The sequence below is a fragment of the Ambystoma mexicanum genome, chromosome 1p (assembly GCF_040938575.1).
Source record: "Ambystoma mexicanum isolate Mex_15411 chromosome 1p, UKY_AmexF1_1, whole genome shotgun sequence".
NCBI lineage: Eukaryota > Metazoa > Chordata > Amphibia > Caudata > Ambystomatidae > Ambystoma > Ambystoma mexicanum.
Genome location: NC_090921.1, coordinates 782891845 through 782919221, shown reverse-complemented (window position 1 = coordinate 782919221; position 27377 = coordinate 782891845). Strand labels below are relative to the sequence as shown.

Genomic DNA, 27377 nt, shown 5'->3' with positions numbered 1-27377 from the left:
CGCATCTCATCAATTGCCCCCCCCCCCCCAAAAAAACTTTTTTGCAGAATTTGGCCCCTAGGAGTTGAAAATTAGAAAACTGGGGTATCGCCGCTGGTTGCACTTCATTTATACAGCGCTCAGATTAAACGTCTTTATAGGCCTACCACCGAAGATTTTGGGCCTCATTATAAGTCTGCCAGCATACTGCCAGCATTCCCGGCCGGATACTGGCAAACTGACCTACCATTTCTGCCGCCTGATATCCCGGACTCCTTGGTGGGGATTGCCGGAGTTACCGGCACCGGAATTCTGGGTGCCGGTAATTCCGACAGTTTCCCGGTGCGGTAAAAGTGCCGGTGACGGATTTACCAGCACTTTTACCAGCATTTTTACTGCACTGGGAAACTTCTAATGACCCCCTTTATGTCGAATAGCCAATACATTCGCTTGAAAAAACTGAGCAAGCTCCATGCAGCAAGCTGCTGCGTCATTATGCGTGAAAGTTCAAGGGGGTGGGGCCAAGAAGGTCTAAACAGGCCGGGGTCACACCCGAAAGCATGGGGAGTTGTCCGACAAGCAATGAGGAAGGAAGGGAGGGCATATTGCATGCATTGCATCATCCTTTCCTCGAGCGATCCTAAGAGCTGTGTTTAACATTCTTCTAAGACGTTCCACATCCCCGGTGGTGCCCCCTGTCCAGCTGTGTGTGATCTGCTTGTGGGTGACTGAATTATTTGCTCTGAAAGGGTGGCCTGTTTTTAGAGTCGATGAGCTCCCACAACCCATGCGCAGCTAACGTTTCTTGCAGGATTGCTGCTTCTACCGGCGGAGTAAATCAGGAACTAACGAGGCAATCATGAACAGGCGACCCTTTGAGTCACGTTCCTTCGCGTCAGGCATGAGTTTCTCATCTAGTCCTGTTTTTGTCTCAGCATTCCATGATTTGCAGCTCGGTATTTGTAATGAGAACAGCAAATCTCTAGGTTGCACAGGCCAAAGGGGAGCAAGAATTTGCAAATCCAACAGTTTTGGCTTTTGTGTAGGCATGGGATAGCCGTTTGCCAGGCACTGCCATAACTGTGGCACTGCTACCTGGCCATAAAACGGCAAAACATTAAAAATGGCATGATTACCTGGGCGTATGATAGCAGTGCCTGACAGATGTCTGTCTAATACGTATACACAAGCCAAACATGTTGGCTTTGCCAATGCATGTTTGCAACAGGACTTTCGTGAAAGCAACAGATATAAATCAAATGGCTGAAGACACACTTGGCTAAGACATTTTTATTAAGGTGTTATTAAGTCATTAATTCTCAGCAGACTGCTTGGATATAAAACTGTTCGGCCAGAGTTTGAGGTTACTGCTGGTTGGAGATAGCTCAAAGAGGTCCCAGGAGGATGTGTTTTTTGGCTGAAGATGGCTAAGTATTCAGTGGTAATGGGCATAGGAATTAGAATGGCCACGGGCAGTCAGTGGGCGGGTGGGTAAGTAGTCAAACAACACCTAAAAGTTGGGTGTTCCTCCTCACGTTTCATGCCCCTCAAAGATGTACTGCAATGTAATAATGTTGGCTTATAGCTGTTGCCTGCCACTTAATAGTTAAAACTAAAAAAAAAAATAGAATGCAAGACTAATGCTCGGTCTGGGACAATTTGAGAGCGCTGCATGCAACAATGAGAGTCCTGATACAATCTTGCGAGTTGCCAAACCCAGAAATACGAGCTCTGGCTGCTCCACCGGCGTAGCACCTTCCTCACAGGTGCACACACCTTTTTTTTTGTAACAAACGAGTTATTTACTTCCGCGAGATTTTTGCGCCATGGGTGCACACACACCCCCACACACCCGTCAGGAGATTGTGTTCCGTGTGGTGTAGGAGGGCTGTAGGCTGCGGAAGAGACGCTTCCACTCCTCGGGCCTCGGTAAACAGGCCCACCCCAGGGCCATGCCCAAGGGGCGGAACTTGGACGCTCTCTTCGTCCAGGATGCGGAGATCCTGGTGCACGCTGTACCGGTTTCCCTGCAGGTGCCTGGGCGGCCACAGACGTCTGGGACTTTCGTGGGACTGCGGGCCGCCGTCGCGCGAGGTAAGACATCGCTCGGGGAGAAGTTTGGGAACATGGCAGTTGAAGGGAGTCGTGACGCTTTGTTTTTATTATTGAAACCGCCGTCAGGACTTTTTTGGTACAACTCGCAGGTGCTCGAACTGCGGGGGCAGAGCAGGCTGGGTCAGTCCTCTGCAGGGGGAGGGGTTGCACCGCACGTATAAACTATGGGGCGGTTGCTCCTTGCGGAGGGCGGCAGTGGAACTCAGAAATTCGCGCATGGGTGTTAATATACAGACATTTCTGTTTTTGCACGTAAGGCTTATACACCTAATGAAGAATGAGCGAAGCGGTTCCATTAGGATTTTGTTACGCAAGATGTTGGGGTCCGCCAGATGTTTTGGACTGGGACTCCCATGATGCCTCGCCATTAACTATGCCGGCTGGGGCTGATAGGAGTTGTAGTCCAAAAAAAATGCAGAACCAAAAGTTGATGATAGGAGTTTTAGTCCAAAACAACTGGAGAACCAGAAGTTGCCGTGCCGCACCGACCTCTGCAGCGGGTGTCAGGGAATTACACAGACCACAGGCATCACGTGGGTTTGTGTTCCACAGTGTGAAGCGGACGTGTCTTTGCATTGCTGTGATATGATGTAGTAGACATTTCCCCCACTGTTTGCAACCATCGCAACCCCTCGAACATACCCTGCTACGTCAACATTCCAAATTATCAGCCCCCATCAAGTCCTCGGGCGCGTTACACATCAAGTGTGCCCTCCAGCCCCCACCTTTGCCCGTGACAAGGAATGTCATGGCACCACATGAACAGCAGCAAACTGAGATTCTGCCCTGGGAATTAACGTGGTCGGCAGGCCTTGCCCGCCCCCCTTGCTTTGAGCGGAACATAGTCTGAGGCAGCCGTGGGGTGCATACATTATAATGGAGACAAAGAAATACAGCCAGGGCTAATAACATCCGATTATCATCAGAACAGCCAACGGGGAGCTGTAACGCTAAATGTTCACTGAAAAGCTTTCCATCATTCTTTGTCAGCAAGTGGCTGATGTGGAGGAACCAGTGTTAAAAGACAATCAGGTGATACACTTCTGTAGACCCCGAGGGAAGGTGAGGGAATGGCAGGAGGGCCTCCACCAAATGCAGCCTGTAAAGCGAGCGCTGCAAAGTGCACATTGTAAGCCCCAGAATGAACGTAAAAGCCCCAGAATTAAAGTGATATTTATTTATAGAAAGGAATGTATTGCCCTGTTATAAGACTACTATCTGGCAACATGGGGGTGGTTGCGGAGAGTCCCCCTGATGCTCAAGGCCCCTTTCAACTGAAAGAGGTGAACAGGACTGACTGCGTTCCTGGCTTGGTGGGAAGGTGGGCCTCTCTGTGCGGGGGTCTGAGCCCTGGAGAGGGATGGCCAGGCTTCACAGTGTGTCTGAGCACTGAAGGGCGGGGACCCAAGCTCTGCAGTGTCAATGCTCTAAAGGCAGGGTGACCTGCGCTGTCCAGCATATCTGAACTTTGATGTTCACAAGCAGGCATTGAATCTATGGAGTGGGAGAAGGTTCTCTGAATTGTCACAGGGACCCCATAATCTGATATGAGCCCTGTAGGCGCTCTGGAAAACCCAGACCCCACATAGTGGTTGAGGGCAGGGGTGAGACTCTCTGTAGTAAACACGTTTACTTATCTGTGATTTTCTTCGGGGGGACTACAGGCTAGCTACTTATGTGACCTCTTGTGTCCTGGGCTTCTATTAACTTGTGATGGGAATGGATTTTTGGATCCAGCCTTTGGGCCTTCTCACAGGTAGATCCTACTCTGGGGAGGTCAATGTGCGCTTGATTTCTGCAGGGAAAGTTAACATTTCCAGCTGGAACCTAAAAATCTGCTGACATGACAATACAAGTACGCACTATACTTCCTAGTGTCATACAAAAGAGAAGGGAAAGTGCTTTATCAAACAACACTCACTGTACAGTGGCAACATTTCCAATTGCAAGTGAATGGGTGCCTTCTGTTTGGCTACTAGGCCCCTGTTTCGCCCACCCCCTGGCTCAAGCGGGCAGAGCCAGAAAATCTGCGTGTGATTTACAAATCTGCTATGAATTCTAAAGTTATGAAACCTGCCTTGTCTACAGGAAACCAAATCTATACCACAAGTAGGGAAGGAATCTCACTGTCTTGCCTCCGAAACATGGCTGTTGGTGTGTTACGGTCAAAGGACCTGGTTGTGAACAGACTATAGGCCTGGGGCATGCAGAAGGCTGTTCTCTGCCCAGTCCTGCCTGCCTAGGCCACCTGCCAATATCCCATGATCCGATCAGTGCTGGGTAGAGTGGGCTGGTATGTGGTCTGCCCGAGGACAGGCGTGCATCACACTTCCTAATCAAATCGTTCTAAAATGGAGAACTGGATCAATTGATCTGGTTTTGTAGAAGGCCTCGGTCGGCAGGATGACGCAGCTGCTCCCAGACCTAAACTCTAATGACTTCTGTGACAAGGGCCTAGTGAGCAGGCACTGGCCTGTTGCAATCAAGCGCCTCAAGTGTGTGCTTCTTGGTTCCGCACCAAGACCTCAATGTATGTCTGCAGTCGCTCCTGGAGCAGACTCATCTAATTTACTGCAAATTCTTGGCAAAAGGGCAGTTTCCTTCTCAGAGAAGGCTTGCGCTCGACAAATGGGTCCACAATGGAACCAGTTTATCCCGTATTTTCCATCTGGTGGAAATAGAGTACAGTGTTTGGGCTGTTACGAGCAAGCTTTGTGATTGTTACGTTACAGCGTGACGGCATTTCTTTTGGCTGGGGTAAGTACGTTGTAGGTTAGTTGGCTCAACTCTCGGGTACATTTGCCTAGCTTTGCCCGTGAGGCTTCCGCTTACTGGACCGGTCCTGCTCAACCACATAGTGTGGGAAGGCGTGCTCTAAGGCCACTGCGGCTTTAATGGGGCGGTGGTTAGATTATCCTCAGCGTAAAGTGTGAGGTCACTAAAGTTCTTCATGAAAGACAGAATTTTTGGGCGTCTGAAGCCAGGCTGTTGGAATGAACCAATGGGACCTTTCCTCCCCAAACTGGATGGATTGTTTTTATTTTCCCGGGTGCCTCCAAGTGCAAACATTACATGAGAAAGCTGTTCTCCCGCCCTCTGCCATGTACTGCATACACTGCGTATAACCTCTCGCGAGTGATACAAGGTAAAAGCAGTGGTGCGATGGCCTCATTCAGCACGTTTTCTCCAGTGGACCTGATATCGAGCTTTCTGTGCCTGGGATAAAAGGACTAGCATGGCAGCTTCAGTGCGCTTTACTTTGGTGGCGTGCAACACCACTCTCGGTGGGGTCCCTCGTGGCATTGAACTCATCTCTGATGAAGGCCCCTCAGATTCATCCTGGCAAGAGTCCGGGATTTCCCCAGAAGTGTTTTCCTGGGCCTGCTTGCCTTTTCAGGAATTGGCCTTCTTTGCAGGACTTTTTCTCTGCATTGGGTTGGCATGGTCAATAGTAGCCAGCTCTCCAAATTTCAGAAGCCTCATCTTTACCGGGGTGCCCACAATAGATAATGTCATAAGCCACAGAGAGGCGTCCTTCTCTGACATATGGGCATCACTACAAGTTTGGCGGTCTGGAAAAAGGGTGCCGGTAGCAACGTACTGGCACCCTTTCCAGACCGCCAACCTGCGAGTTTGCCGGTAGGGGCACAGAACTCCCTGCAGGCCTGACCTGCTAGGAGTTCAGGCCCCTACCATCAGTGTTTTACCTGAAGCACCGGCACCGTTAACAACGGTGCCGGTGCTTCAGCGTCTTCATTCCCGTGGAGTCCTATGGGGATTTACCGTTGCGCCACCTGCCATGATATCCCTGTGGCGTCAGGATGTCAGGCAGCGGAAACAGTCTAACAGGGTCGTCGCTAGCCAGCCGTCTACCCACGGGTTGTACCGCTGACCTCATAATGAGGCCCAATGACTTCTTTGGTTTTTTTTGGTGGCTTTTAGGCTTTCTTCCCCCAGAGCCCTTTTCCCCAAAAATGCATTTTCTGCCGAAATGATCCCCTTGACATGCGTTGGCCTCTCAGGCGTGAATGGAAGACGTAAGCCTACCCCATAGCATCTCTTCTCTAACGTTACCTGTGCTGTGTTCACCAGTTTCCAGCTCTAAGTCTCCTACACCCGAGTCTTGTGCCAGCCCTCTCATGCTGCGGCTGCTGGGAAGGTTCAGTACCATTCAGGGCCAGGGAGACAACCCAGGCTTTCAGCGGGCCCATGGGCCTTTGGGAATCTGTCAGACTCAGCCTCCAGGTAAAAGGGGGAATAGATTAATTTCTGGGCTCTGCTATGGGTAACTGCAGCCATTACAGAGGGCACGCTAGCAGCGCCTAGTTGTCAATTATACCAGTGGCAACTCCATCCCCGATGGAACCAACATTAGGATGAATAACGTGGTCAAGCACTTGGACTTGGTATACCAAACCGTGATCACTAGCATCATGGCATGTAGCGCCTTGACGGAGACTGAGAGTTGGGAACAACGTTTCTAGACTTTAGCAAAATTGGCTGTCAGTCAAGTTCTAAATTATCCTGACTGAGGGTCCAATAGGGAACCAAAGTTGTGTCTTTCATATATATAATAATTAAATAAGTCCCTCCAAGACCAAAAGTCCACCGACAACAGTTAATTTGTGGTTTATTTTTTAAAGCTTTCTGTTATTTGAATTTGAAATTCATCATTGCAATAAAAAACTCAATTTATTTCACGGTAGTCAGGTTCACCAGTAAGTCACAAGATAGTGCATTAGTACAGAGATTACGTTTGTACCACCACATCCCACCAGGCCCTCTCCCAGTTTTCATTTCCAACAAGCTCATTCCTTGTTTTTAAAGAATGGAAAATAGTGCAGGATAACCTGATGCTAGGTATTTCGGTAATTATCTTGACATCAAAATATAAAAGAAGACCAGATTTTGGGCCTCATCATGAGTTGGGCGGCAGCCCTTAAATGCGGTGGTAACGCTATTACCGCTGCATTTAAGGGTCCGCCCAAACATGAGTATGGGCTTTATCACAAGTTGGGCGGTATCCCGACTGGGATACCGCCCAACTGTATTTGCGCTACTGCCCAATCATCTGGCGGTATTAATGCCAAATCACGGATTGAGCGGTAGACGTAATTCCCCATTCCCCATTGGGTCCTTTGGACCCAATGGGGAAATTCAGCGCAATTTACCCCCATCTCTGACCTAGGGGTAAACACATCATACTCATGTTTTGGCAGACCCTTAAGTGCAGCGGTAATAGCGTTACTGCTGCATTTAAGGGCTACTGCCCAACTCGTGATGAGGCCCTACTGCTTGTTTACCCCCAGCTCAGAGCTGGGGTTAAACACACAGAAAAATGCTGATTTTTGGCGCAAATACCACACAGTAATAACACCAGCGGTAATTGCATTGAAAATTCCCCATTGTGTCCAATGGACCCAATGGAGAGTGGGGAATTGCGTTTACCGCTGAAGCTGTGATCCGGCAGTAATACCACTGGACGGGTGTGCGGTAACGTAAATACAGTTGGGTGGTATCCCATTCGGGGTACTGCCCAAATCTTGATGAGGCCCTTTGCAAGTGTGGAGGAAATTGCTCATTATATGTGGCAGTAATCCTTCCCATTCCATATATATTTCCACCATTTGGAGATGATTGGTCATCCTGCAATATCCAGTCTTTTATAATGCGCGCCCTCCGACCTGCCATTGGATAATCCCCATTCTCACCCAGGTCAGCCCACCCCATAGCTAGGGGCAGTTGAATCCATGTGATCTGCTTAATTCCTGCTACAATATCTTTCCAGACCAGGTGTGCTTTGGGGCAATGCCAGCACATACGCAATCACAACTCTCTTTGCAGCCCCCCCAAAGATCTTGACCATTTGTCTGGGTAGACCATGCTCATTCTTTGGGGAGTTAGGTACCACCCCAAAGAGAGTTCTTAAGCACACCCCTTAATTACGGTACATTTAGATGCCCTTTGGGCTCTTTCCCAGATGCGCTTCTTGGAATCATAGACTGCTGTCTCTGCTTCTTTCGCCCATCCCCTTGTCTACGAGAGGCCAACACAAGGGTTCTGTTTAAAGGCCATGACCAGCAAAGTTCCATCCTTCCAGGCTGAACACCACACCACCTGTGAAGGCCTCAGCAGCAGCAGAAGCCAGCCGCAATGTTGCTGGGCTAGAACCCAAGGGGCGCATCTATTGAAGAGTGCGAAGACCGAGTGGAACCTTATAATTTGAGGCAACAGTAAGTTGCTACAGTTGTCAGTCCACACTGAACGTAGGCTCTAAAAAAAGTGGGCTGCGCACATTGAATGTTTTTTGGGTTGCACACACTTTGTGCTTCTTCATTTTAATTTTGCCTAACTATGTAAAACGCATAGTGCCTCCTTTACTTGCATCCCCTGCTCCTACAATTCAGAAAAGAACTCAAGACCCACCTCTTCAAGAAGCCTCCCTTCCTCAACACCTAGGCCATCACGTCGCCTCTCGCGCCACCTGACTCATAATTCACAGAGTCTCTCTCTGAGAGGCCAGCATTTGATGCATTAGAAATGGTTTTTTACCACTTGGAAACCCACACACTCCTGACTTCCCTTTCTGTCCATTGTTTTGACGGATTACATAGGGTCTTTCTGTATACCAATCTTCTCTGTCCTGATGAAGGCTGATCAAGTTACAGCCACACAAGAACAGCTTTGAGGCCGAAACACAGTTGTGTAGACCTTTCTCTGTGTCACAACATTTTCACGGAACAACAGTCCTGTCTATTGACCTGTACTTAATGTACTGCAATTGCATTATCCTCCTCATGTTATCCCCCACAAGGGACCATAGAGATTGTAATTGCTGATAAACTTGTCCAAAAGGAGTCATTTTTGCACATGTATTTGCATACTGTTTTATGTACGTTGTATATATTTTATTGAATGTCCTATGCTTCTTCCCTGTGTATATGCAACATATGCTCTGATGCAGTAAATTTGAATCGCATGCAGTAGTCATTGCCACCATTGGTTCGTCTATTGACTGTCAGGAGTAGTGTTTTCCTCTCTTTGTGGGTTCCTATGACCTTGCTCAATTGTATTATATAAATGTTCACCCACCTGGGTAGAGCAGGGACGAAACCAGGCGCTCTTTCTTATAAAATTAGTCCTTGCAATTGGAGCATTGCGGCATCTTTAGCAAACACCATTGGAGTAACCTGGGGTTGCTGGTGGTACTCTTTTTCATAGGACAAGATTGATCTTCAAGTTTGATGTCTCGCCTGTGTGCAGCAGAATAAGCTAAAGCGTGCTTGTAAACTCTCCTGAGTGGGCGCATTCCCAGAGGAATGGTTCTTTGGCCGAGTTTGTTCTCAGTAGAGAAGCTGCCACATTTTTTAGCAAACCATTAAAGATATGGTGTGTTCACTGAATGGATGAACATGCCCTGCTGGCTGAAGTGTGAGCATTTAGTAGGCAATTTCAGAAAGCAAGCACACATCACGGCGCCTGAAGGTGACGCATGCACCCGTGCTCTCTCTGTGCACCACGTAGCATGATGCTGCTCGGTCCCTTCTGGATATACACAGGCCCTGACAGTATGCAGTGTACTGTCCTTTCTTTTTGCAGGGCGAACTCTCACTCGCCCCTTTGTGTGCACACGGTACACGTCCCTGTGTGCAAAGAAGGCGTACTGTCCTGTCCCTTCTGGGCAAATGATGATTGAGGAGCCCCCTTGCACATAAGGCTCTAGACCCCTTGTTGTTTCATGTGGATCTCTCCCCTAGCTCTCACCCTCTCTTTGTGCACGTGGTATAATGCCCTGAACCCACCTCTGCATGTGGAGTGCTACTCTTTCCCCACACGTCCCTGGGCACTGCACACAGCATACTCCGCAGTCCCCACTGTGTGCACATGGCACCTGTTCCCTCTGTCTGGACAGTGCATACTGCCCTGACCATTTTATGTAACTCTCCCTTTTCTCATCAGTGTGCATATGGCATCCTACCTTGCACCCTTTCGTGAACATGTGGAAGTCCCCCCTACCCAACTGTGTGCAGGACATACCCCCTGTGCGCAGTGTGCATCCGCAGTGTGGATCCGGCCTAGTCATAGCTGGCAGTGTCACTGGCAGTTATGCACCTGCTGCAGTGCCTTAAGTGGCACTACAAATCGAGCCGGGGCTCATCGAGGGGGCGTGGCCTAACAGCGGGGGCCTCGATGGCCCGTTAGGCCACGCCCCTTGACGACCCCCAGCTCAATGGGCTACTGGCACCCCTGCCTGGCAGGGGACAGCGCCTGCCTATTCAGCCTTAATGGTGGTGCTGCCCCTCGCCAGCTGGGGAGGGGCAGCGTCACCATTAAGGCTGGAAGGGTGAGGCCACTGGAAGCAGAGGCCTTTTTCCTAAATACTGAAGCTCCCGCGAATCCTCTGCTTCCAGCGGCCTCATGTTTCTCCATAATGGTGGCCCCGGCCAACGGGAATCTCTTGATTAAAGGGATGTCTCGCAGGTGCGATGGCACCATTATGGCTGAAAGGCATTTTTTCTGTAGCCTGAAGCTCTCGCACACGAGCGAGAGCTTCAGGCTGTAGAAAAAAATGCCTTTTCGTGTAGTGGCCGGGGCTGTCAGGGGAGATTACTGGGCCCCGGCAGGGCCCCGCCTCAAAACGAAATTTCGGAGCCGGCAGGCCCCGGCTCACTTAAAGCCCTGACCTGCTGACACTGAGGAAACAGGTTCACACCATTTAAGAGATTCACTAATTCTAGCCATGTGATCCGTGTTATAGAAGCATCATTTGACATGCATTTGCATGCCCAATAGTTATTCACTATTACTAGGTGAATGCCAACATATTATTACACTCAAATTGAATAATTCATCACATTCTCCCAGCGATAGAATTTCATATGGGGCAGCACAATGGCAGCCATGGGGTGGAAGTTGAGCAGCGATAGCAACTTTCAGCAAGAATGACATGGGTGGGGCAGAACCGGGACAAGAGGCAGGCAGCATGAAAATGTGTTACAGTGGTAATGTGTTGTAATGTAACAGGCACATGAACTCTCCATAAGTAGCATTTTCTGTAAAGTCGTGAATTGACGCGATTCACGGATGATGGTTTGAGGGCCACTCTTTTTTAGGGAAGGGGTGGGCCACTTTTTTGAGGAGAGGGGTGGGCCACTTTTTTGAGGCGAGTGGTGGGCCACTTTTTTTGTGTGTCCGGGCCTATTTCTTGTCCCGGTCTGACCCTGGATCCGGCGCTAATAGCTCCGACCGGTTGGAGTTTACGCAATTAGAGTTAGGCGGTATTACAGACGAAGTACCACCCAACTCGAGATGAGGCCCATTGTTGCTCATAGCAACAGGCCCAGTCCCGAGGCCACCTTGTGTATTCGTGCCCTGAATTTGTGCCCTGGCTTTGAACCTCTTAATTTAAAGCATCTACTGAGGGCACAGAAGGCACTGGCATCAGGCAGACCAAGGGAACTACTTTATTGTTCTGGGGTAGGGGAGATAGTTAAAATTGAAGTCAGAAAGCAAATGTTGAGATGCTTAAAGGAGGTGTGGCAGCTACGCTTTGTGATGCGAACTGGAGAAAAACGACCCTGTGCGCTCGAGGTTGGGTGGTCTTCTATAGTAAGAAGGTTCACCCAGCATGAAAAGGCTTAACTTTCTTTGCAGCTAGAAATCTGCCTCATCAGGAGTCTGGCTGTATCCCGGCAGTAATACTGCCAGCGCAAATAGCATTACCACTACTCGGTCCGGTGCCATTGGTGCCGGATCATGAGTAGCGGTTGGGTGGTTATTGCCCATTCCCCATTGGGTCCATAGGACATCATAGGATTTTGGGGAGCTATTACTGCTGGCGGTAATTGCGCCGGTGGTAATAGCCCCCCAAAAACAAGCGGTAAGTGAACATTAGGCAAAACTCCAACTTACCACCTGTTAAGATGGATTTCTGAACTCTGACCTGGTGGGCAGAGGTTCAGGAGGCCAGCTTAGTTTCTTGGAACAGGGTAACCTTCTGGACAAGCCAGACCAATGAAGGTAGCTTGGCGGCGGTCAAGACTAGGTCTCAGGAGGGGTGAGGGTGACTGAAAGACCTCAATGAGCACACAGAGTAAAGGACACTTACAAATCACTCCCAGTCAGGTGTATATATATATTAAAAATACAAATACATTTATTTCAAGGCCTTTGAGTTTCAACACACAAATCAAATCACAGTAGTACTAGTAAGCCAATACAACACTATCTAAATACATATATACAAGACCAATGGGGTCTAAAGGGTTAATGCACGCAATGGGTCCACAACCTAAAAGGGGAAGGAAACGAGCAGTGCAAATAGTCTTTAGTCCCTTCTGCATCCAACACACTCCTAACTAAGAGGAAGTCCAATCCCTCAGAAGAGTGGAGCCTATTGTTCAAATATACTTGCACTGCTGGCGCACGCGGTAGTTCAAATGGGCAAAACGGGGTCTTTTCACGGATCTGTAGCAGCTCAGGAAGGTGGGTGAGGCAATGTAGAATAGGTTCCCACTATTCGAGGAGGGCCTCCACTTGAGGGCAGAGTCGATTTCAAGAGTTGGGAATAGTTTGCTAGTTCGCACTAGCAGTGGAAAGGAGAGGGGCCCTCGGGGGCCACTCATGCGTCAAAAATGGATGGAGGCGCTAGGGGCCACCGGTTAGGGTTACTCATTGACCCCCGGTGCACTCTGGACCAAACTTAGGCAGTCGAGTCCACTTTGGTTGCAGGTTCAAGTGTGGCAATTTGTCGGTTCTGCGGCTTTCAGCGGTGAAGATACAGCGATGATTCCCAAACAGGACAGTGGCAATTTCTCCGCTCCTGGTGGATGGATCAGGCCAGTTTCACTGCAGCAGGCTTCAGGGGCAAGAGGGGCACAAATGTGATGCACCTGCAAAGTTCGCCACCACGGCTGGGCGAGACGGTAACCGTGTATACTCCGGTTCGGGTGCACTCCCTTTACTCCAGACCTGGGAACGCCAAGTGTACGAAATTCGGTTTGAGAGTGCTGTGAACACAGAGCTAGCGACGTACCAAGTTTCCAGGGCCTCCTCAAAACGGTGGTGGTATCAGGACAAAGAGTCTGCGTAAGCTGGTCAGCCCACTGGTTTTCCCAGGGACACTTCCGAGAGAGCTTACTTGCAGGGTTTGATGAAGGTGCCGAGAATAGTTGGTCTCACTATTCCAATGGGTCGAAGCGTCTTCGCATACCTTCTAGGACGACCAGATACAGAGCGGTCCCACGGGACGACAGCGGGCTCAGGGTGCATAAACCTTCCAGCGGGTCACCAGCGGTTCCTCGACTCGGCTTCTTAGTTTCAGGATACTTGGATCATATCCTTCGTTCAGTGAGAACTCCAGAGATCGACATGGTATGGGTGTTTGGGCCTTCTCTTATCCAGAATCTCCTTCGCGCCAAAACGAAGAGGACCCAATGGGAGATCCGCTCAAATACAGGCATACCATACGTGGACCAATCACGGACCACGGTGGTCCCAGGCATTCACAGCACTGCAGACTCTCTGGCACCCACACAGCGCATGCAGAAGCCAGCGAAGGTTTGGCGCTTTACAGGAAAATGCATGCCCAAATAAGGACTGACCCGGGTCGGCTCGACCTCGGGAAGGTGAAGGGGCAAGATGGCCAAAGGACAGGACAAAGAACCTCGTGGCATGGCCATTTTGGAGCCAGGCCACCTGTTTGTGCCAAACGCAGTAATCGCGGTTTATCTAGCCGGAAAGGGTTAAAAATATGTGAAATGATAAGCTGCCACCAGCCCTGTCCAAGGCACATCTGCACTTCTCCTGAGAGTTTCTAGGGCCTTTGGAAATGACTAATAGACCCAAGTGCGCTGTACTGGAAGGTACATTGTACACTTGTTACATGTTGCAGAAATGTTGCAACATTGGAAAGCACTAAGGGAAATTATAACCTACGGACCCGGAAATACCACCACTATAAACCGCCACAGCAGAGTCAAGGCACCCGTAATTTTCACCTGCACGGAACCCCCCCTCACCCCCGTTACTGGCAATACCAAATACCGCGAGCATTGCGAGTAGCATGGACATGGAAACACCGCCACAAAAATAGCGCTAAACCGTGACCACGGTGGCAGTCGCCACCCACCGCGAACATGACGTTAAACAGTGTCTGGTGATCTGAATCAGGCCACAGGTGCACCAAATGAGCCCAGATGGACCCAGCAGGCCACTGGGAGCCTACAAATGGGCCACACCCAGGCCAACTCCAAACATAACTATGCAGGCAGCAGCTCTGCACATGATGGCAGTAATGGTGCAGAGGAGGAGGCGGAGGCGCAGGTGGCACCTAGAAAACCCTGTACCCATGCCAAACCCTATTGTCCAGCCGGCATGACCCAGCAGGCAGCCTGCTATACCCCGCATCAGGGCCTCACCCTGGAACCTAACCCCAGGACAGATCCACACATTATACAGGCTGGGCCGTCCAACAATCATGTATATCACCACCATGATAGAGGACGACATCAGCAGCCACATTGAAATCACCACCACCATCCCCCCCTCCTGAAGGTGGTGTCGATACTGCATTTCCTTGGCACCGGAACTTATTAGCCGACAGTTGGAGAGCTGCACGGGCTTTCACAACCCTGTTTCTCCAAAATACTGGTACAGGTACTGGATGCCCTGTTGCGCCATGTGTCTGAACACATCGCCCTACCTCGTACCCTTGCCCAGGTCATTGCCACCAAGTTGCCCTTCAGTGCCATTGCAGGCATGCCAAATTGCATAGGTGCAGTAGATTGCACCCACATAGAGCTGACAGTACCACGTGCTATCGAGATGGTGTACCGCAATAGGGAAGTGTACCACTCACTGAATGTACAGATGGTATGTGATGCCGCACAAGTGATTACACATTGCTGCACACGTTTCTCAGGATCAACACATGACTCAATGTTTCTGCGCAATTCGACATTGCCACAGTACATGAAACGCTACGCTGGACAAAGCACATGGCTATTGGGTGAGTAAAACTGCCAATGCACAGTCCCTGTGGAAGTGGGGTGTGTGTCCAGGGTAATGACCTATGTGAGTGTGCCGCTACTACTGCACATGCACCCCTCTCGCCGCCCATTAAGTGAATAGTCAGCACAACCAACACATCACAAAGCTACACATGACAGGTTGCCAAAGTGTGCCCGTACACACCCTGCCACATGACACACACAGCCAATACTACCACTGGCCCATACACCTGGAGCCACTCAATACATCCACCCACAATATGCACCAATGCCCCCCAATGCATATGATGCCTGCACATGAGACATCCTGCATCGACAACATCATCACAGTCAATTGATTGACTCCGCCATGTATGTACATCAGTGCACAATGCCATACTTACCAACCAATATTCCCTGCAGGGGAAACTACACCTGCACATCAATTTGCTGGTCAATGTCCAGATGCCAACCTCCACTACAATGACCCAGGAATGGCAATCAACCACCGGTCCAACCACTGCATGTCACATATGGATGAAAGATCAATGACCCATGATTACACTGTATCTGATGAAGACATGATACAACAAACACTGACATATCCCCCACATCTACATCCCATGTAGGTGATGCTGGATATGCACACACGCCATGGCTGATGACGCCTGTACCAAGGGCAAGCAACAGGCATGAGGAGGCGTACAACAGGGCACATGTCCGTACACGTGGCATGATTGAGAGGACATTTGGACTACTGAAGGCCAGGTTCTGCTGCTTGAGCAGATCTGGCCGATCACTGCTCTACAGCCCAGTGAAGACGGGTAAAATCACGCTTGTTTGTGCCATGCTGCACAATCTGTGCTTGCGCAGGAACATTCCCTGCCCCCAAACACAGAGGATGAAGATGGGGATGAAGATGGGGATGAAGATGGGGATGGAGATGGGGATGGGGATGGGGATGGGGATGGAGATGGGGATGGGGATGGGGATGGGGATGGGATGGCTGCACCTCCTCCTGGGGGTGAACAAGATGGACAACGAGCAGAGGATACACTGATTCGCATTTACTTTTGAAATGCTGCACATTGACATGCCAGTTAATAAATTGATGGATTGAACATGAAATGATGGATGTCCACTCATGAATGTTTCTTTCAATTATGATATATTTTTAACATTACAACCCGTGCCCACCCACCACCCAAACGTACCCACCCCCAACAAGGCCCCAAATCACTAACCCCCTAATGGACCTCCCCCACCACCCAAACGTACCGACCCCCATCCAGGCCCCAAATCACTAACCCCCTAATGGACCTCCCCACCACCCAAACGTACGCACCCACTTACATCCTTCTTGTCCCCATGTGTCCTGCAGTGCCAAAGATACATGCCATCATTTGCGTGTGCGCTTCTGCGCACGGCCATCCTTGCAAGAGGGCCCTGTTAGGCGACTTGAGCGCCTCCGTGGGCTGGCAGAGGTGGAGCTGGATGGGGTGGTGGTAGTGGATGGCACTGTTGCTGGCATTGATGGCAAATGTCCCAGATATGCCTGCTGGGCAAGCAACATAGAGTCGGCAATGCTGGAAGTGTTGCTGTTCCCCTCCCGTACATGGCCAGGGTCACTATGGTGGTGGCAAAGTGTCCAATTGACCTTGAGAGCCGACGCACAGATGTGCTGTAGCTCTCCCTCTGCAGCCTGGACTCCTCAAGCTGCCTTTCCACTAGCTGGGTGAGGGTAGCCTGCTGGTCCTCCATCCGCTGCATGCGGGCATTGAGCTCAGCCATTGAGGGGGTTGGTGACCTCATCCGACTGCCTAGTGATGTTGGGCTGAACTGGAGGTCATGGAAGGATGTCAAGTCATCCAGGTTGGGCACCTCCCCCTGTGGCCCTAAAACAGACTGCAGTGCTGGGGCACTGTTGTCGCTGCCTGCAGCCTCCTCCGCAGTGCAGATATTTTCTGGGGTGGGTTGTGTAGGCATGATGGGTGCCCGTGGCACCTGTGTTGCAGTAGGCAGCGTGGAGATGGTGGTGCTGGTGGCTGGTACATGTGTACCAGATGCAACTGGTGGCAGAGTTGCTGAGCTGCTAGCGTCATCCTCCTGGGTAGGGGCGCTGGCTTGCACACCTACAGATGCCGCTTTCCTCGGCTGTGGTGCAGTGTCACTGTCACTTGAAATGGCTGTGGGGACACAGAGGGCATGCTATTAGTTGTGTGGTGTACCTGATGGGTGCATCACATGCATCAGATAGGTTGATCAGTGAACATTTGCATTTACACGCATATGAATGTTGACGGTCATGTATTGTAGGGATGTTGATCATCGCCTGGGTCATGATTGGGTCCTTTGGGGCACTCAGGCACTGGCTGGGGGGGGGGGGGGTTGTTAATGGGTCCTTTGGGGAACTCAGGCACTGGCTGGGGGGGATTAATGGGTCCTTTGGGGCACTCAGGCACTGGCTGGGGGGGCGTTGTTAATGGGTCCTTATGGTATTTCCGCTTCTGTGTCCATGACGACGGCAGCGGACACAGTTATTACACTGCTTGTGGGGCCGCCATGCCCATTTCCGTGGGTGTTTACGTGGCGACGGTGATACTGTTTCCGTGTCCGTGTGGTGCACGCTACCTACAGCCCGTAATCGGCCGATCTTTCCGCAACCTTGCGGACGCGGAAACTTTATTACCGCCGTCACGGAATCACTGCATTCCAGATCGGAGACCTTGTAATGAGGCAAAAAGTCTTCCAGTGCTGACTGTCTTAAGGACATGACAGTCTACCCATTAAAAGTGAGCAAAAAGCCCATAGGAATGCAGCAGAAGGCTGGGCTCCTGAAAATTTCACATGAAATGGAAATCTTTCCTAACACCACCCAACTCGAGATTGAGCCAACCCTTAAATGTGGCGGTAATAGTGTTGAGTAACAGGGCAGTGATGGCTGTCTCAGTGCCCTCTAGGCATGCACATGTTACGGCATTGAGGCGAAACCTACACTGGCTCCCGGTAAAGCTGAGAATAAGACACAAGGTTCTGACCCTCACACATAAATGTGTCATGAACACGGCACCCTGTTACTTGGGAACCCGCCTTCAACTTCAGATCTATGTCCGTCCTCTCAGGCCCCAGTACCACAGGAGGTTGGTCCAACCTAGATTTAAACAGGTAAAGGCCGGTGGTTGCAGCTTTAACGTACACGGCCCCGATCTTTGGACTATGCTCCCGCCTGAGCTTAAAGCCGTGGATAACACAGACAGGTTTAAAAAGGAGCCGAAGACACTCCTGTTCAACTTGTGCCTGCTCCTTCAGTATTTTTTGTTTGTATAGCCTGAGTTCTGCCCTGGATTCTCCTCCTCGCACCCCACCAATTCTATCTGTCTTGGTCTTCTGTCTGTATTTGTTTCCTTGCGTGCGCCCTGAGGCCTTCGGGCGTGTGGCGCAAAGCTATACGAACTTTTAATAAGTAAATAATAATTACATGTAATGGCTAAGGCCTGATGAGTCAAGGCTACAGAGGGAAAGGTTGTTACCAACCTTTCCTTTTTGGGACATTTTATTATGTGGTTATTTGTGTATATTTTGCCATTTAATAAAAAGCAACTCGACTAAGATAATGATATTTCTCTCGGTGTCATTTTGTACCTTAGCGTTCATCCACACGATGTTTAGAGTTCAAAGTTCAGCCTCGCTACCTAGGGCGAGATGCGGAGGGGCAAAGGTTCACAGCGGATATGGAGTGCACGGCTGATATCTCACCTCAACAGTCCCTCCCTCCCCCGCCTTGAGCCTGTACTGAGGCAGTGTGCATCCTTTGTTGTGCATTCCTGCGTGTTTATCTGTATTGAGTGCGGCCGTGTGCATCCTTGAGTGCGGCCGTGTGCATCCTTTGGTGTGTATACCCCAGTGTGTATCTGTATTGAGTGCGGCCGTGTGCATCCTTTGGTGTGTATACCCCAGTGTGTATCTGTATTGAGTGCGGCCGTGTGCATCCTTTGTTGTGTATACCCCAGTGTGTATCTGTATTGAGTGCGGCCGTGTGCATCCTTTGTTGTGTATACCCCAGTGTGTATCTGTATTGAGTGCGGCCGTGTGCATCCTTTGTTGTGTATACCCCAGTGTGTATCTGTATTGAGTGCGGCCGTGTGCATCCTTTGTTGTGCATTCCTGCGTGTTTATCTGTATTGAGTGCGGCCGTGTGGGCATCCTTTGGTGTGTATACCCCAGTGTGTATCTGTATTGAGTGCGGCCGTGTGCATCCTTTGGTGTGTATACCCCAGTGTGTATCTGTATTGAGTGCGGCCGTGTGCATCCTTTGTTGTGTATACCCCAGTGTGTATCTGTATTGAGTGCGGCCGTGTGCATCCTTTGTTGTGTATACCCCAGTGTGTATCTGTATTGAGTGCGGCCGTGTGCATCCTTTGTTGTGCATTCCTGCGTGTTTATCTGTATTGAGTGCGGCCGTGTGGGCATCCTTTGGTGTGTATACCCCAGTGTGTATCTGTATTGAGTGCGGCCGTGTGCATCCTTTGGTGTGTATACCCCAGTGTGTATCTGTATTGAGTGCGGCCGTGTGCATCCTTTGTTGTGTATACCCCAGTGTGTATCTGTATTGAGTGCGGCCGTGTGCATCCTTTGTTGTGTATACCCCAGTGTGTATCTGTATTGAGTGCGGCCGTGTGCATCCTTTGGTGTGTATACCCCAGTGTGTATCTGTATTGACTGAGGCGTGTGCATTCCGTGACATTTACTCTGTTGGTGCCTGTGTGCAGTTCTACCGGGAGATGGAAAGATCATCAGGCATAACATGGAGGTGCGCGCGGTGTAGGGGGTTATTCTGCCAGGCACCGTGCATTCTGCGACGTGGTCCTGTGTTATCAGTAATAAATGAGGCGGAGCTTATTCTATGACATGTAGAGCTGTGCTGGCATCAGTACTGCCAGGCAGAGTCCTCTCTGTGTATGAACTGCTGCGCTGAGGAATAGTGCATACTGGGACATGTAGGCGGAACGTGAGTAGTGAAGGCATGTATTCATGTGGCGATATCACTACCCAGAGAGGGGAATTGGGTTCTGGAGGTGTAGTCCTGTGGGGAAGAATGACCGGGAGTGCATTCTGGTGCACGGAGCCCTGAGTGGCGTTGGCACTGAGATAGGCAGAGCGTATTACTGCATGCGTATGTGTCAGGGCCTCGACACTCTGCCACCACGTCCTCGTTTTTCAGCCGCAGAAATAGACCGCCCTTCGCTGTAGCCACACCCCGCAATTTGATGTTGTATTGTATAGACATTTATAGAGCGCAATCAAAGACCAAAAGGCATCAAGGCGCTAGTGGGTGAGAGATGTGGACCGATCCATAAACTGAGGTCACTGAATACCTACTGAAATGGGCAGGACAAGCCCAAGGCTGAATATAAACTGCACAATGAAGGAGACCCGGCGGGCGCAGAAGGGTGCATTATCGGGGTGCATTATTAGGGTTGAACAGTAGGAGTCTGGCAGCAACCACAGAGGGCGGAAGAGTTGCTTTGCATCTGCTGTCCCCATGTGGGCCGCGCCCGCGCCCGCCGAACTGCGCTACCACATCCATGTGGCAGAAAGCGGATGCACGCCACCCCCAACAGGGGAGCACTGTCAACGTCTGGCCTCGGGTGAAGGGCAAGTACAGTGTCTGGCCCGTGGCGCAGTGCCCCAAGTCCACAATGCAGAGTCCTCAACTGCCAGAACAACTAAACTCAATACCAGCCCCCCCCTTCGCCCCCCACACATTCCAAATAATCTATAGCAGACATTACTGAGGTAATAGTTTACCTTAATGAATCATGTCTTTCAGTTATGCATGTGGTTTGCCCACACATACCAAACGTAGTAAAGGGATTTAACCAGGATTATATAATTTGGTGAAATGGGAAAATTAGTATTTAAGGCCAGGTTTCCTTGTGTCTGAGTAAGAGCCAAACATGCAACGGCATGGCAAAAGACCCACACCTGGCTTCCTCCCCGCCTCTCCACAACACAAAACCCATATCTGGATTCCTGCCTGCCGCCCCTCAACATAAACCCCATACCTCGCTTCCTGTGTACCCACCACACAACACCAAACCTATACCTGGTGCCCGGTCTGCCCACCCCCACAACATAAGACCCTCACTTGGCATCCTCCCTCCCCACCAGTATGCATTATATAAATAGATATTATAATTATTTATGGAGTAACGCTATACATTATAAACCCATATGATAATTAAGGAAAATAAGGCAGAATGAAGAAAAGTGATTTGCTGTGGATCACATAATGTGTGAATTGCGGGAGGCAAGCATTTGTCCCCTGGCTTCCTGGTTCCAACAATTCCAATTTCGACAGCAGAGAAGACTTCATCTTCTCCAATTCCATCTTCAATGTTAGAACCAACCAAACGCTTTCTGCAAAGTATTTATTCAAGGGCTAAATTAATACACTGTTCCATAAATCTGGCTTTCATAGCACTAAATCACACGATAACGAAACCTGACAAAATATAAGGGAAGTCTTAGTTGAAACATATTTTCATAAAGTATGCATCACTTCATTAGGAAAAAAGCGGTTGAGCCAGTTCCACCGGCAGGTGCTGTGGCATGCAGGCCAGGTACAGATCGCAGCAACAGTCACTGAATCTGCTGACCTACCTTTCCAGATTTCTACCTCTGTCTAATTTGCCTGATTTCCCTTACCAACCACCTTTCAGTGTAATTTCCTTGAACTACATCCTCAATGCCCCTTCACCCCCCCTTCCTTACAATTAACTTCCAGACTTCAGTTACCCTTTTGCTCCGTGCCTTAACCCTTAACACAGTCCCTTCCCTTACATCAAACAAATTCCCTTCCCTTGCCTACATTGCTCAGTCAAAGAATCCTCGTCACTTACCCTTATCATTGCCCTGGATCACTTGAAGACAGTCAACCACTTTGATATGCTAGTCAGCCTCTGCCAGACATGACAAGAAGCTGGAGTCGGGTCTTGGTGGTAAATGTGGCTGTGGGTCTGCACTTGGACAATGCAGAGCGAAAAAAGACGGGGGCACTTGGCTTTTACTTTGCTGCCAAGATGCACTTTCTTGGAAAGTGAGCTGCATATTTCAATTCATGGATGCAGGGGCAACTACAAAGGGGTCCTCCTGGGAGCTGTTGTTGGAGTGGGAGTAACAGAAAACTGTCATCATGATTTGTGATTTCAAGGAAAGTGGAGTGTGTGTCTGTGTGCTTATGTGTGTAGGTGTATGTTTCAGTTTGTGTGACTGTGGTGATGTGTTTGAATGATTTTTATTAGGGTATTTATGGAGCGCATAACTAGCTTTGGGAAGCAACAGAGCACTTTAGAGTCATAGGGGGAAGAACAAGGTAGGGAGCAGAGAAACAAGGGAGTGGGCTTCTAAAAATATGGGAGGGAGGGCAATAGTCAGCAATGGGTCTACAGGTAACCAGGGAAGGAAACAGTGGCGATCAGATCACCAATCTCAGATATGGTGGGGAGTGGATGGTGCATGGACCGAGGTGTTAGGGGGGAACCATTCCTTGAACAGGAAGGACTTGAGCTTCTTCCTTAACTGTAGAAGTGAGTTGGATGTTGATGGGAAGGAGGTTCCAGAGTCTTGGGGCGTAGACGGACTGTCTTCTGATTATTTCCTTCCTGCACCAGCAGAGTTCAAGTCTGCACATGTCCTTACTTCTGGTGGATCACTAAAAAGGAATATATTGGCCCACTTCTGTTTTGTTGCACTGGTCTTTGCAAATCCTTGGGTGAAGGGATTGTGTTGTGGTGGTGAGGAGGCAAGTCACCATGAAGGAGGCCTTGAGTTCTCAGATTTACACAGCCAATCTTATGCCACCTTGGCTCATGTTTGGCTTCAAGTTTGAGTGCATTTGTGACTCTGTAAAGTATATGAGGAAGGATGCACCTGTGTTCATGTGACTATGCACCTGTATATGTGAATATACTGTTGATGTGCACGTGTGTCTTTTGTTGGCCAGATAAGGGTGGTCTGGACAAGTCAATGAAAAGTGATCACAGATGTAGGGGGTCTTTCAGAGTTGGGTGGGAACAGTAACATTGGCAGTATTTGACAAATACCGCTGAATTTACTGTTGGCCGTTTTCAGGGTTTCATCAAATACTATCAGTGGTAGTCCATGGGAATACAGTGGTGGTATTTTAGGAGGCCTTTCTGACGAAAACCTGCCGTTTTTACCTTTACCTAATAGGTGGAGATAAAAAATCTAAATTGACTCTATTTAAAAAAAAAAAAGTTATTTTAGTGGACAACACGCAAGTGCAGCTACTTCCCTTCAATAAAGTGAAAAAATCTTTTACAAAGGGCCATGGTAAGTGATGAAAAGGTGGCCATCTCTGACACCCCCCTCACCACCTTACCCACGTAATGCATAAATGGGTCACAATTGATTGACTGATTGATGTATTTATATCACACAGACTTTGCCGAATTAATTGCATCTGGGTGCAGATGGAGGCTGATGAGTGGATATCAGAAGTATCACGATGAACACATCATTCCTGCTTTCACCCTTCTTTAATTTGGTTACTTAAAGAGAACGGTTTTCAAATATTTACAACATTGAATAAGAGTGTCCTTCCTCCTAAAATCCTTGTGCAAGCTGCTCCATAGTCTGGGTCCATAAACCGCAAACCGTCTGTCTCACTGAGAGACGCTTTTGGATTGTGGGACCACCAAAAGTAATTTGCAGAGCGCAATGTTCGAGCTTTTTGGTATCGCAGTAGTGTTTCAGTCAAATATACCAGAGCCAAGTCGTTCAAACATTTGTAAAATAAGCACAAGAGTTTGGAATCAATTCTGTCGCCTACCAACAGCCAGTGCAAAGAACGATGCAGGGCAGAGATTGGCGCGGATTTAGGGACTTTGTAGATCAACCTGATAGTCACATTTTGTGCCCTCTCAGCCCGTTTAAGTGCCTCTGTTTCCAGGCAGCGTCAGTGAGCGCGTGGGAGCTGCGGGATTCCTATGGCCGACCCCCCTGCGAGTTGCACATCCAGTAGTCCAGAACGTCGAGAACGTCGCCTTCTATCTGTAGAGTGGTCCATGGTTCCTTCATATACACTCACACCTTTGCGGAACGTCTTAGGAGAGGGTGAAAGCTGTGCATGAGGTGCTGGGTGAAAAGCCAGTGTGGACCTTTCATCCTCCTCAAGTCAGGAGTCAGTACTTCAGAGGAAGCTGCCATAGAATTGGGCTCATCCTGACACACTGGTGAGACTACGAGCTAGTCAAGCTTCCGCGTGGGAAACATTTATTGAATCTAGTGAAGCAGGAACGACTCAGAACACTTGCCTGGTTGCCAGAGGATGCTACTGTGCAAGTCGTATATGGTCAAAATAAATAATTGTGAATGACGGAGTCTCAACTAGCTTACGTTTGTGAAGCTGTGATTTGAATTACAACATACCCATTATTGTGAACGAAGATGTTGCTTTGACGACTTTAGTTTCCAGTCTTGAGAGGAAAATCAGATTCCAACACCCCGCCCCAAATGACTAATGAATTGTCACTAGGGTGAAATTCAAGGTACTTGATTCTGCCACACAATAATTGTCAAGAAGAACTATACCTTCAGGGCCTCTACACCACCTAACCCGTGAAGAATTTCCATAAAATTAGGGACTACGGTTGAAATGGAAAGAAACATGTTGGTTTTCTGACTGGTCTTATTGATTTTGACCTAATAATGTATACCAACTAGATTTTTCCAGTTGGGGAATTTTAGAATTTAACTGTGTTTTATTTTCTGGAGCGTTATATCCAGTTTTTATTATTGGTTCATGGTAATAGGTGAATTTGGTTATGAGCACTTATGTTTGAATGATTTTTTTCATCTGTGATCTTTTCATTTGTGATGTATTTGTGGGGTTGTGTTTAGGTCATCACTTTGTATGAATATGCAGTGCAAATGATGGTCGTGTGAGCGTTTGGAAGGTATATGTAGTACTTTAATTTGTGTTGCACAATTTATATGAAGTATTTGATGTTTGTAATAGATTTAGTCATTTATATTATTTGACATATTGCACTTACATTATGAATTTTGAATATTCCATTAGTGGATTCTTTTTAGTATGATACATTTACAATATTATTGACAACCAGGGTATGAATTGTACTCTTTCATGTCCTAATGTGTGTTATTGTCTGATTTCTATTGAGATTTGACCTTTTGGAAGTGGCAGAAATCCCTGTTACCATGCATTTCCTACTTTAGATGCATCATGACTCCGGTCTCTTTTTGTACCTCCATATATATTAGTGTTAACCAGGTATGACCGGAGTTTGAAATACCTGGTGTCCCCGTTTCTGTATTTTTTTACCTCCGTGGAATACCACCTGGCGTACCTTTCCGTAGTCCAATTGGGAGTTCCTCAACTGGGACATATGGGAGGGTGATCCACAGCAAACAAAAGTCATAAAAGACAGATTGGACTTTAACTCCTTCCTGTTTGTCACAACCAAGATCATTTTGCTATATGCAGCCCAGATTCTTTATTTTTGAAGCAAAACTCAAGCTCTAGCCCAAAAACCGGGGTGGGTGGGAGGACACATATCCTTGTCATGTATCAAGTGTTTAGGCCAAACAACGCCACCTCCGTTTTATTCAGATTAAGTTAGAGCCAATTCCGAGACATCCAGTTTCCAGCTTCTTCCAAACATTGTCCAATTTTGTGGAATGAGTCTTTAAAAAGGGCCAACTTTACAAACATCTGGGTATCATCAGCATAAGATTGATATCCGACCTCATGCTTCCTCAGAATATCTATAAGTGGTCGCATGTATAAATTAAATAGAAGCGGGGAGAGTGATGACCCCTGAGGTATGCCAAACTTCGGTGGGATAGAGTCCGACAGGTAACCCCGCAACGTCAGCTGTCGCTGGTGTTCTGACAGGAAAGAGCCAAACCAGTTAACTGCGGGGTCTGAGACCCTCCCGACATTCCTCAATTGCTCCAACAGGATTCACACGCAGCAAATAAATCAGGCATCAACAGCACGGACACCTCCCCTATGTGGGATAGTCGAAGGAGTTCATCCTAGACCGCCATCAAGGCCGTTTCAGTGCCGTCCTAAACCCGGATTGATGGGTGTCTAATAGGACAAATGTGTCCAAAAGATCCTGGAGTTGGATTGTGACTACCTTTTGCAGGATTTTTGCTGGCCACGAAACACCAGCCACGGGAGACTAATTCTGAAGTTCGCTCGCATCTAAATTGAACTTCTTCTGGAGATGTGAAATTATCAAAATGTTTACTTTGATGATACCAGGCCTTAGAGGAGAGATGCGTTGACAAATGTCATAAATGAACTGATTACAGCCGCTAGTCGCTGCGCTGAGCAAGATTGACACGTGACCAGTGAGTCATTAGTAGGCTTACGTTTTTCCATCAGGCTCCGAATGAGTTCCCCTGAGACTACTTTAAAATTAAAGAACAGTTCATCACATTGGTGCTTGTCAGCTTCATTTATTAAATCAGAGGAGGGTGCCATGCTGGATTGATTCACGCTCAATGGCCTATTCTTAAGGATCTTCTCTTGAATGGCTCTAAGTTTATTTGAAAAGAACTGAATGAATACATTAGCTTGGTCTAGAGAGGATTGTATAGGAAGGTAGATACTGTTTGGCTGTAGAAAGCTGGCAATTAATGAAAATGATTCTCTTGGCTGATTAATGGCCGAATCCATTTTCTTGTGCAAAAAAATCTGCTTTGCCCTTATAAATGGCTACCTTATACTCGTTCACCGCCCTTCTGACATTCAGTGCCGTATCAGGAGATCTGGCTTTGCTACATTTCTTTTCATTCCCCTATATATATTTTCTTCTCAACTCAATAAAGCTAGAGGGAAACCAGGGTTTCGATTTTGCCTTAATCTTCCGTGTTGAAAGCGGTGCGTAGGAAGTGCACAGCGTCTCCATTATTGCCTCTCCCTGTAAAATGATGTCTTTGCATTTCAATGATGGGTCTATGGCGTCCAATGCCCCCAGCAAAGCTGGTCCTGATAATTCTAACAAGTCTTTGGTATTACGGTGCATATTCAGAATTTTAGTAGTGGGAGTAGTTTCGCTTTTCTTATTAGCATTCATGGTAAACAATCGGACAAAATGGTCGGACCAACAGATAGGCCTGGTCTCAATCTTAAAATACTCAGAGCCACGCACAAGAATAGGATCCAAACAATGGCCCTGAATATGGGAAGGGGGTCACATCAAGTGGCTTCAAACTGTGACTATTCAGTTTTTCCCA

The 27377-nt window shown here is 48.6% G+C and overlaps 1 protein-coding gene across 1 annotated transcript in view; it reads left to right on the top strand.

Annotated features, from left to right (window-relative positions):
* The first annotated feature begins 1811 nt into the window (after positions 1-1811).
* CREB3L4 (cAMP responsive element binding protein 3 like 4) overlaps positions 1812-27377 on the top strand; it is a 211797-nt gene continuing 186231 nt past the window's right edge. Inside the window, exon 1 of the mRNA XM_069651524.1 lies at positions 1812-2073. Within this exon, the coding sequence (XP_069507625.1) occupies positions 1932-2073 (142 nt within the window). The 5' untranslated portion in view covers positions 1812-1931. The remainder of the gene's footprint in view (positions 2074-27377) is intronic.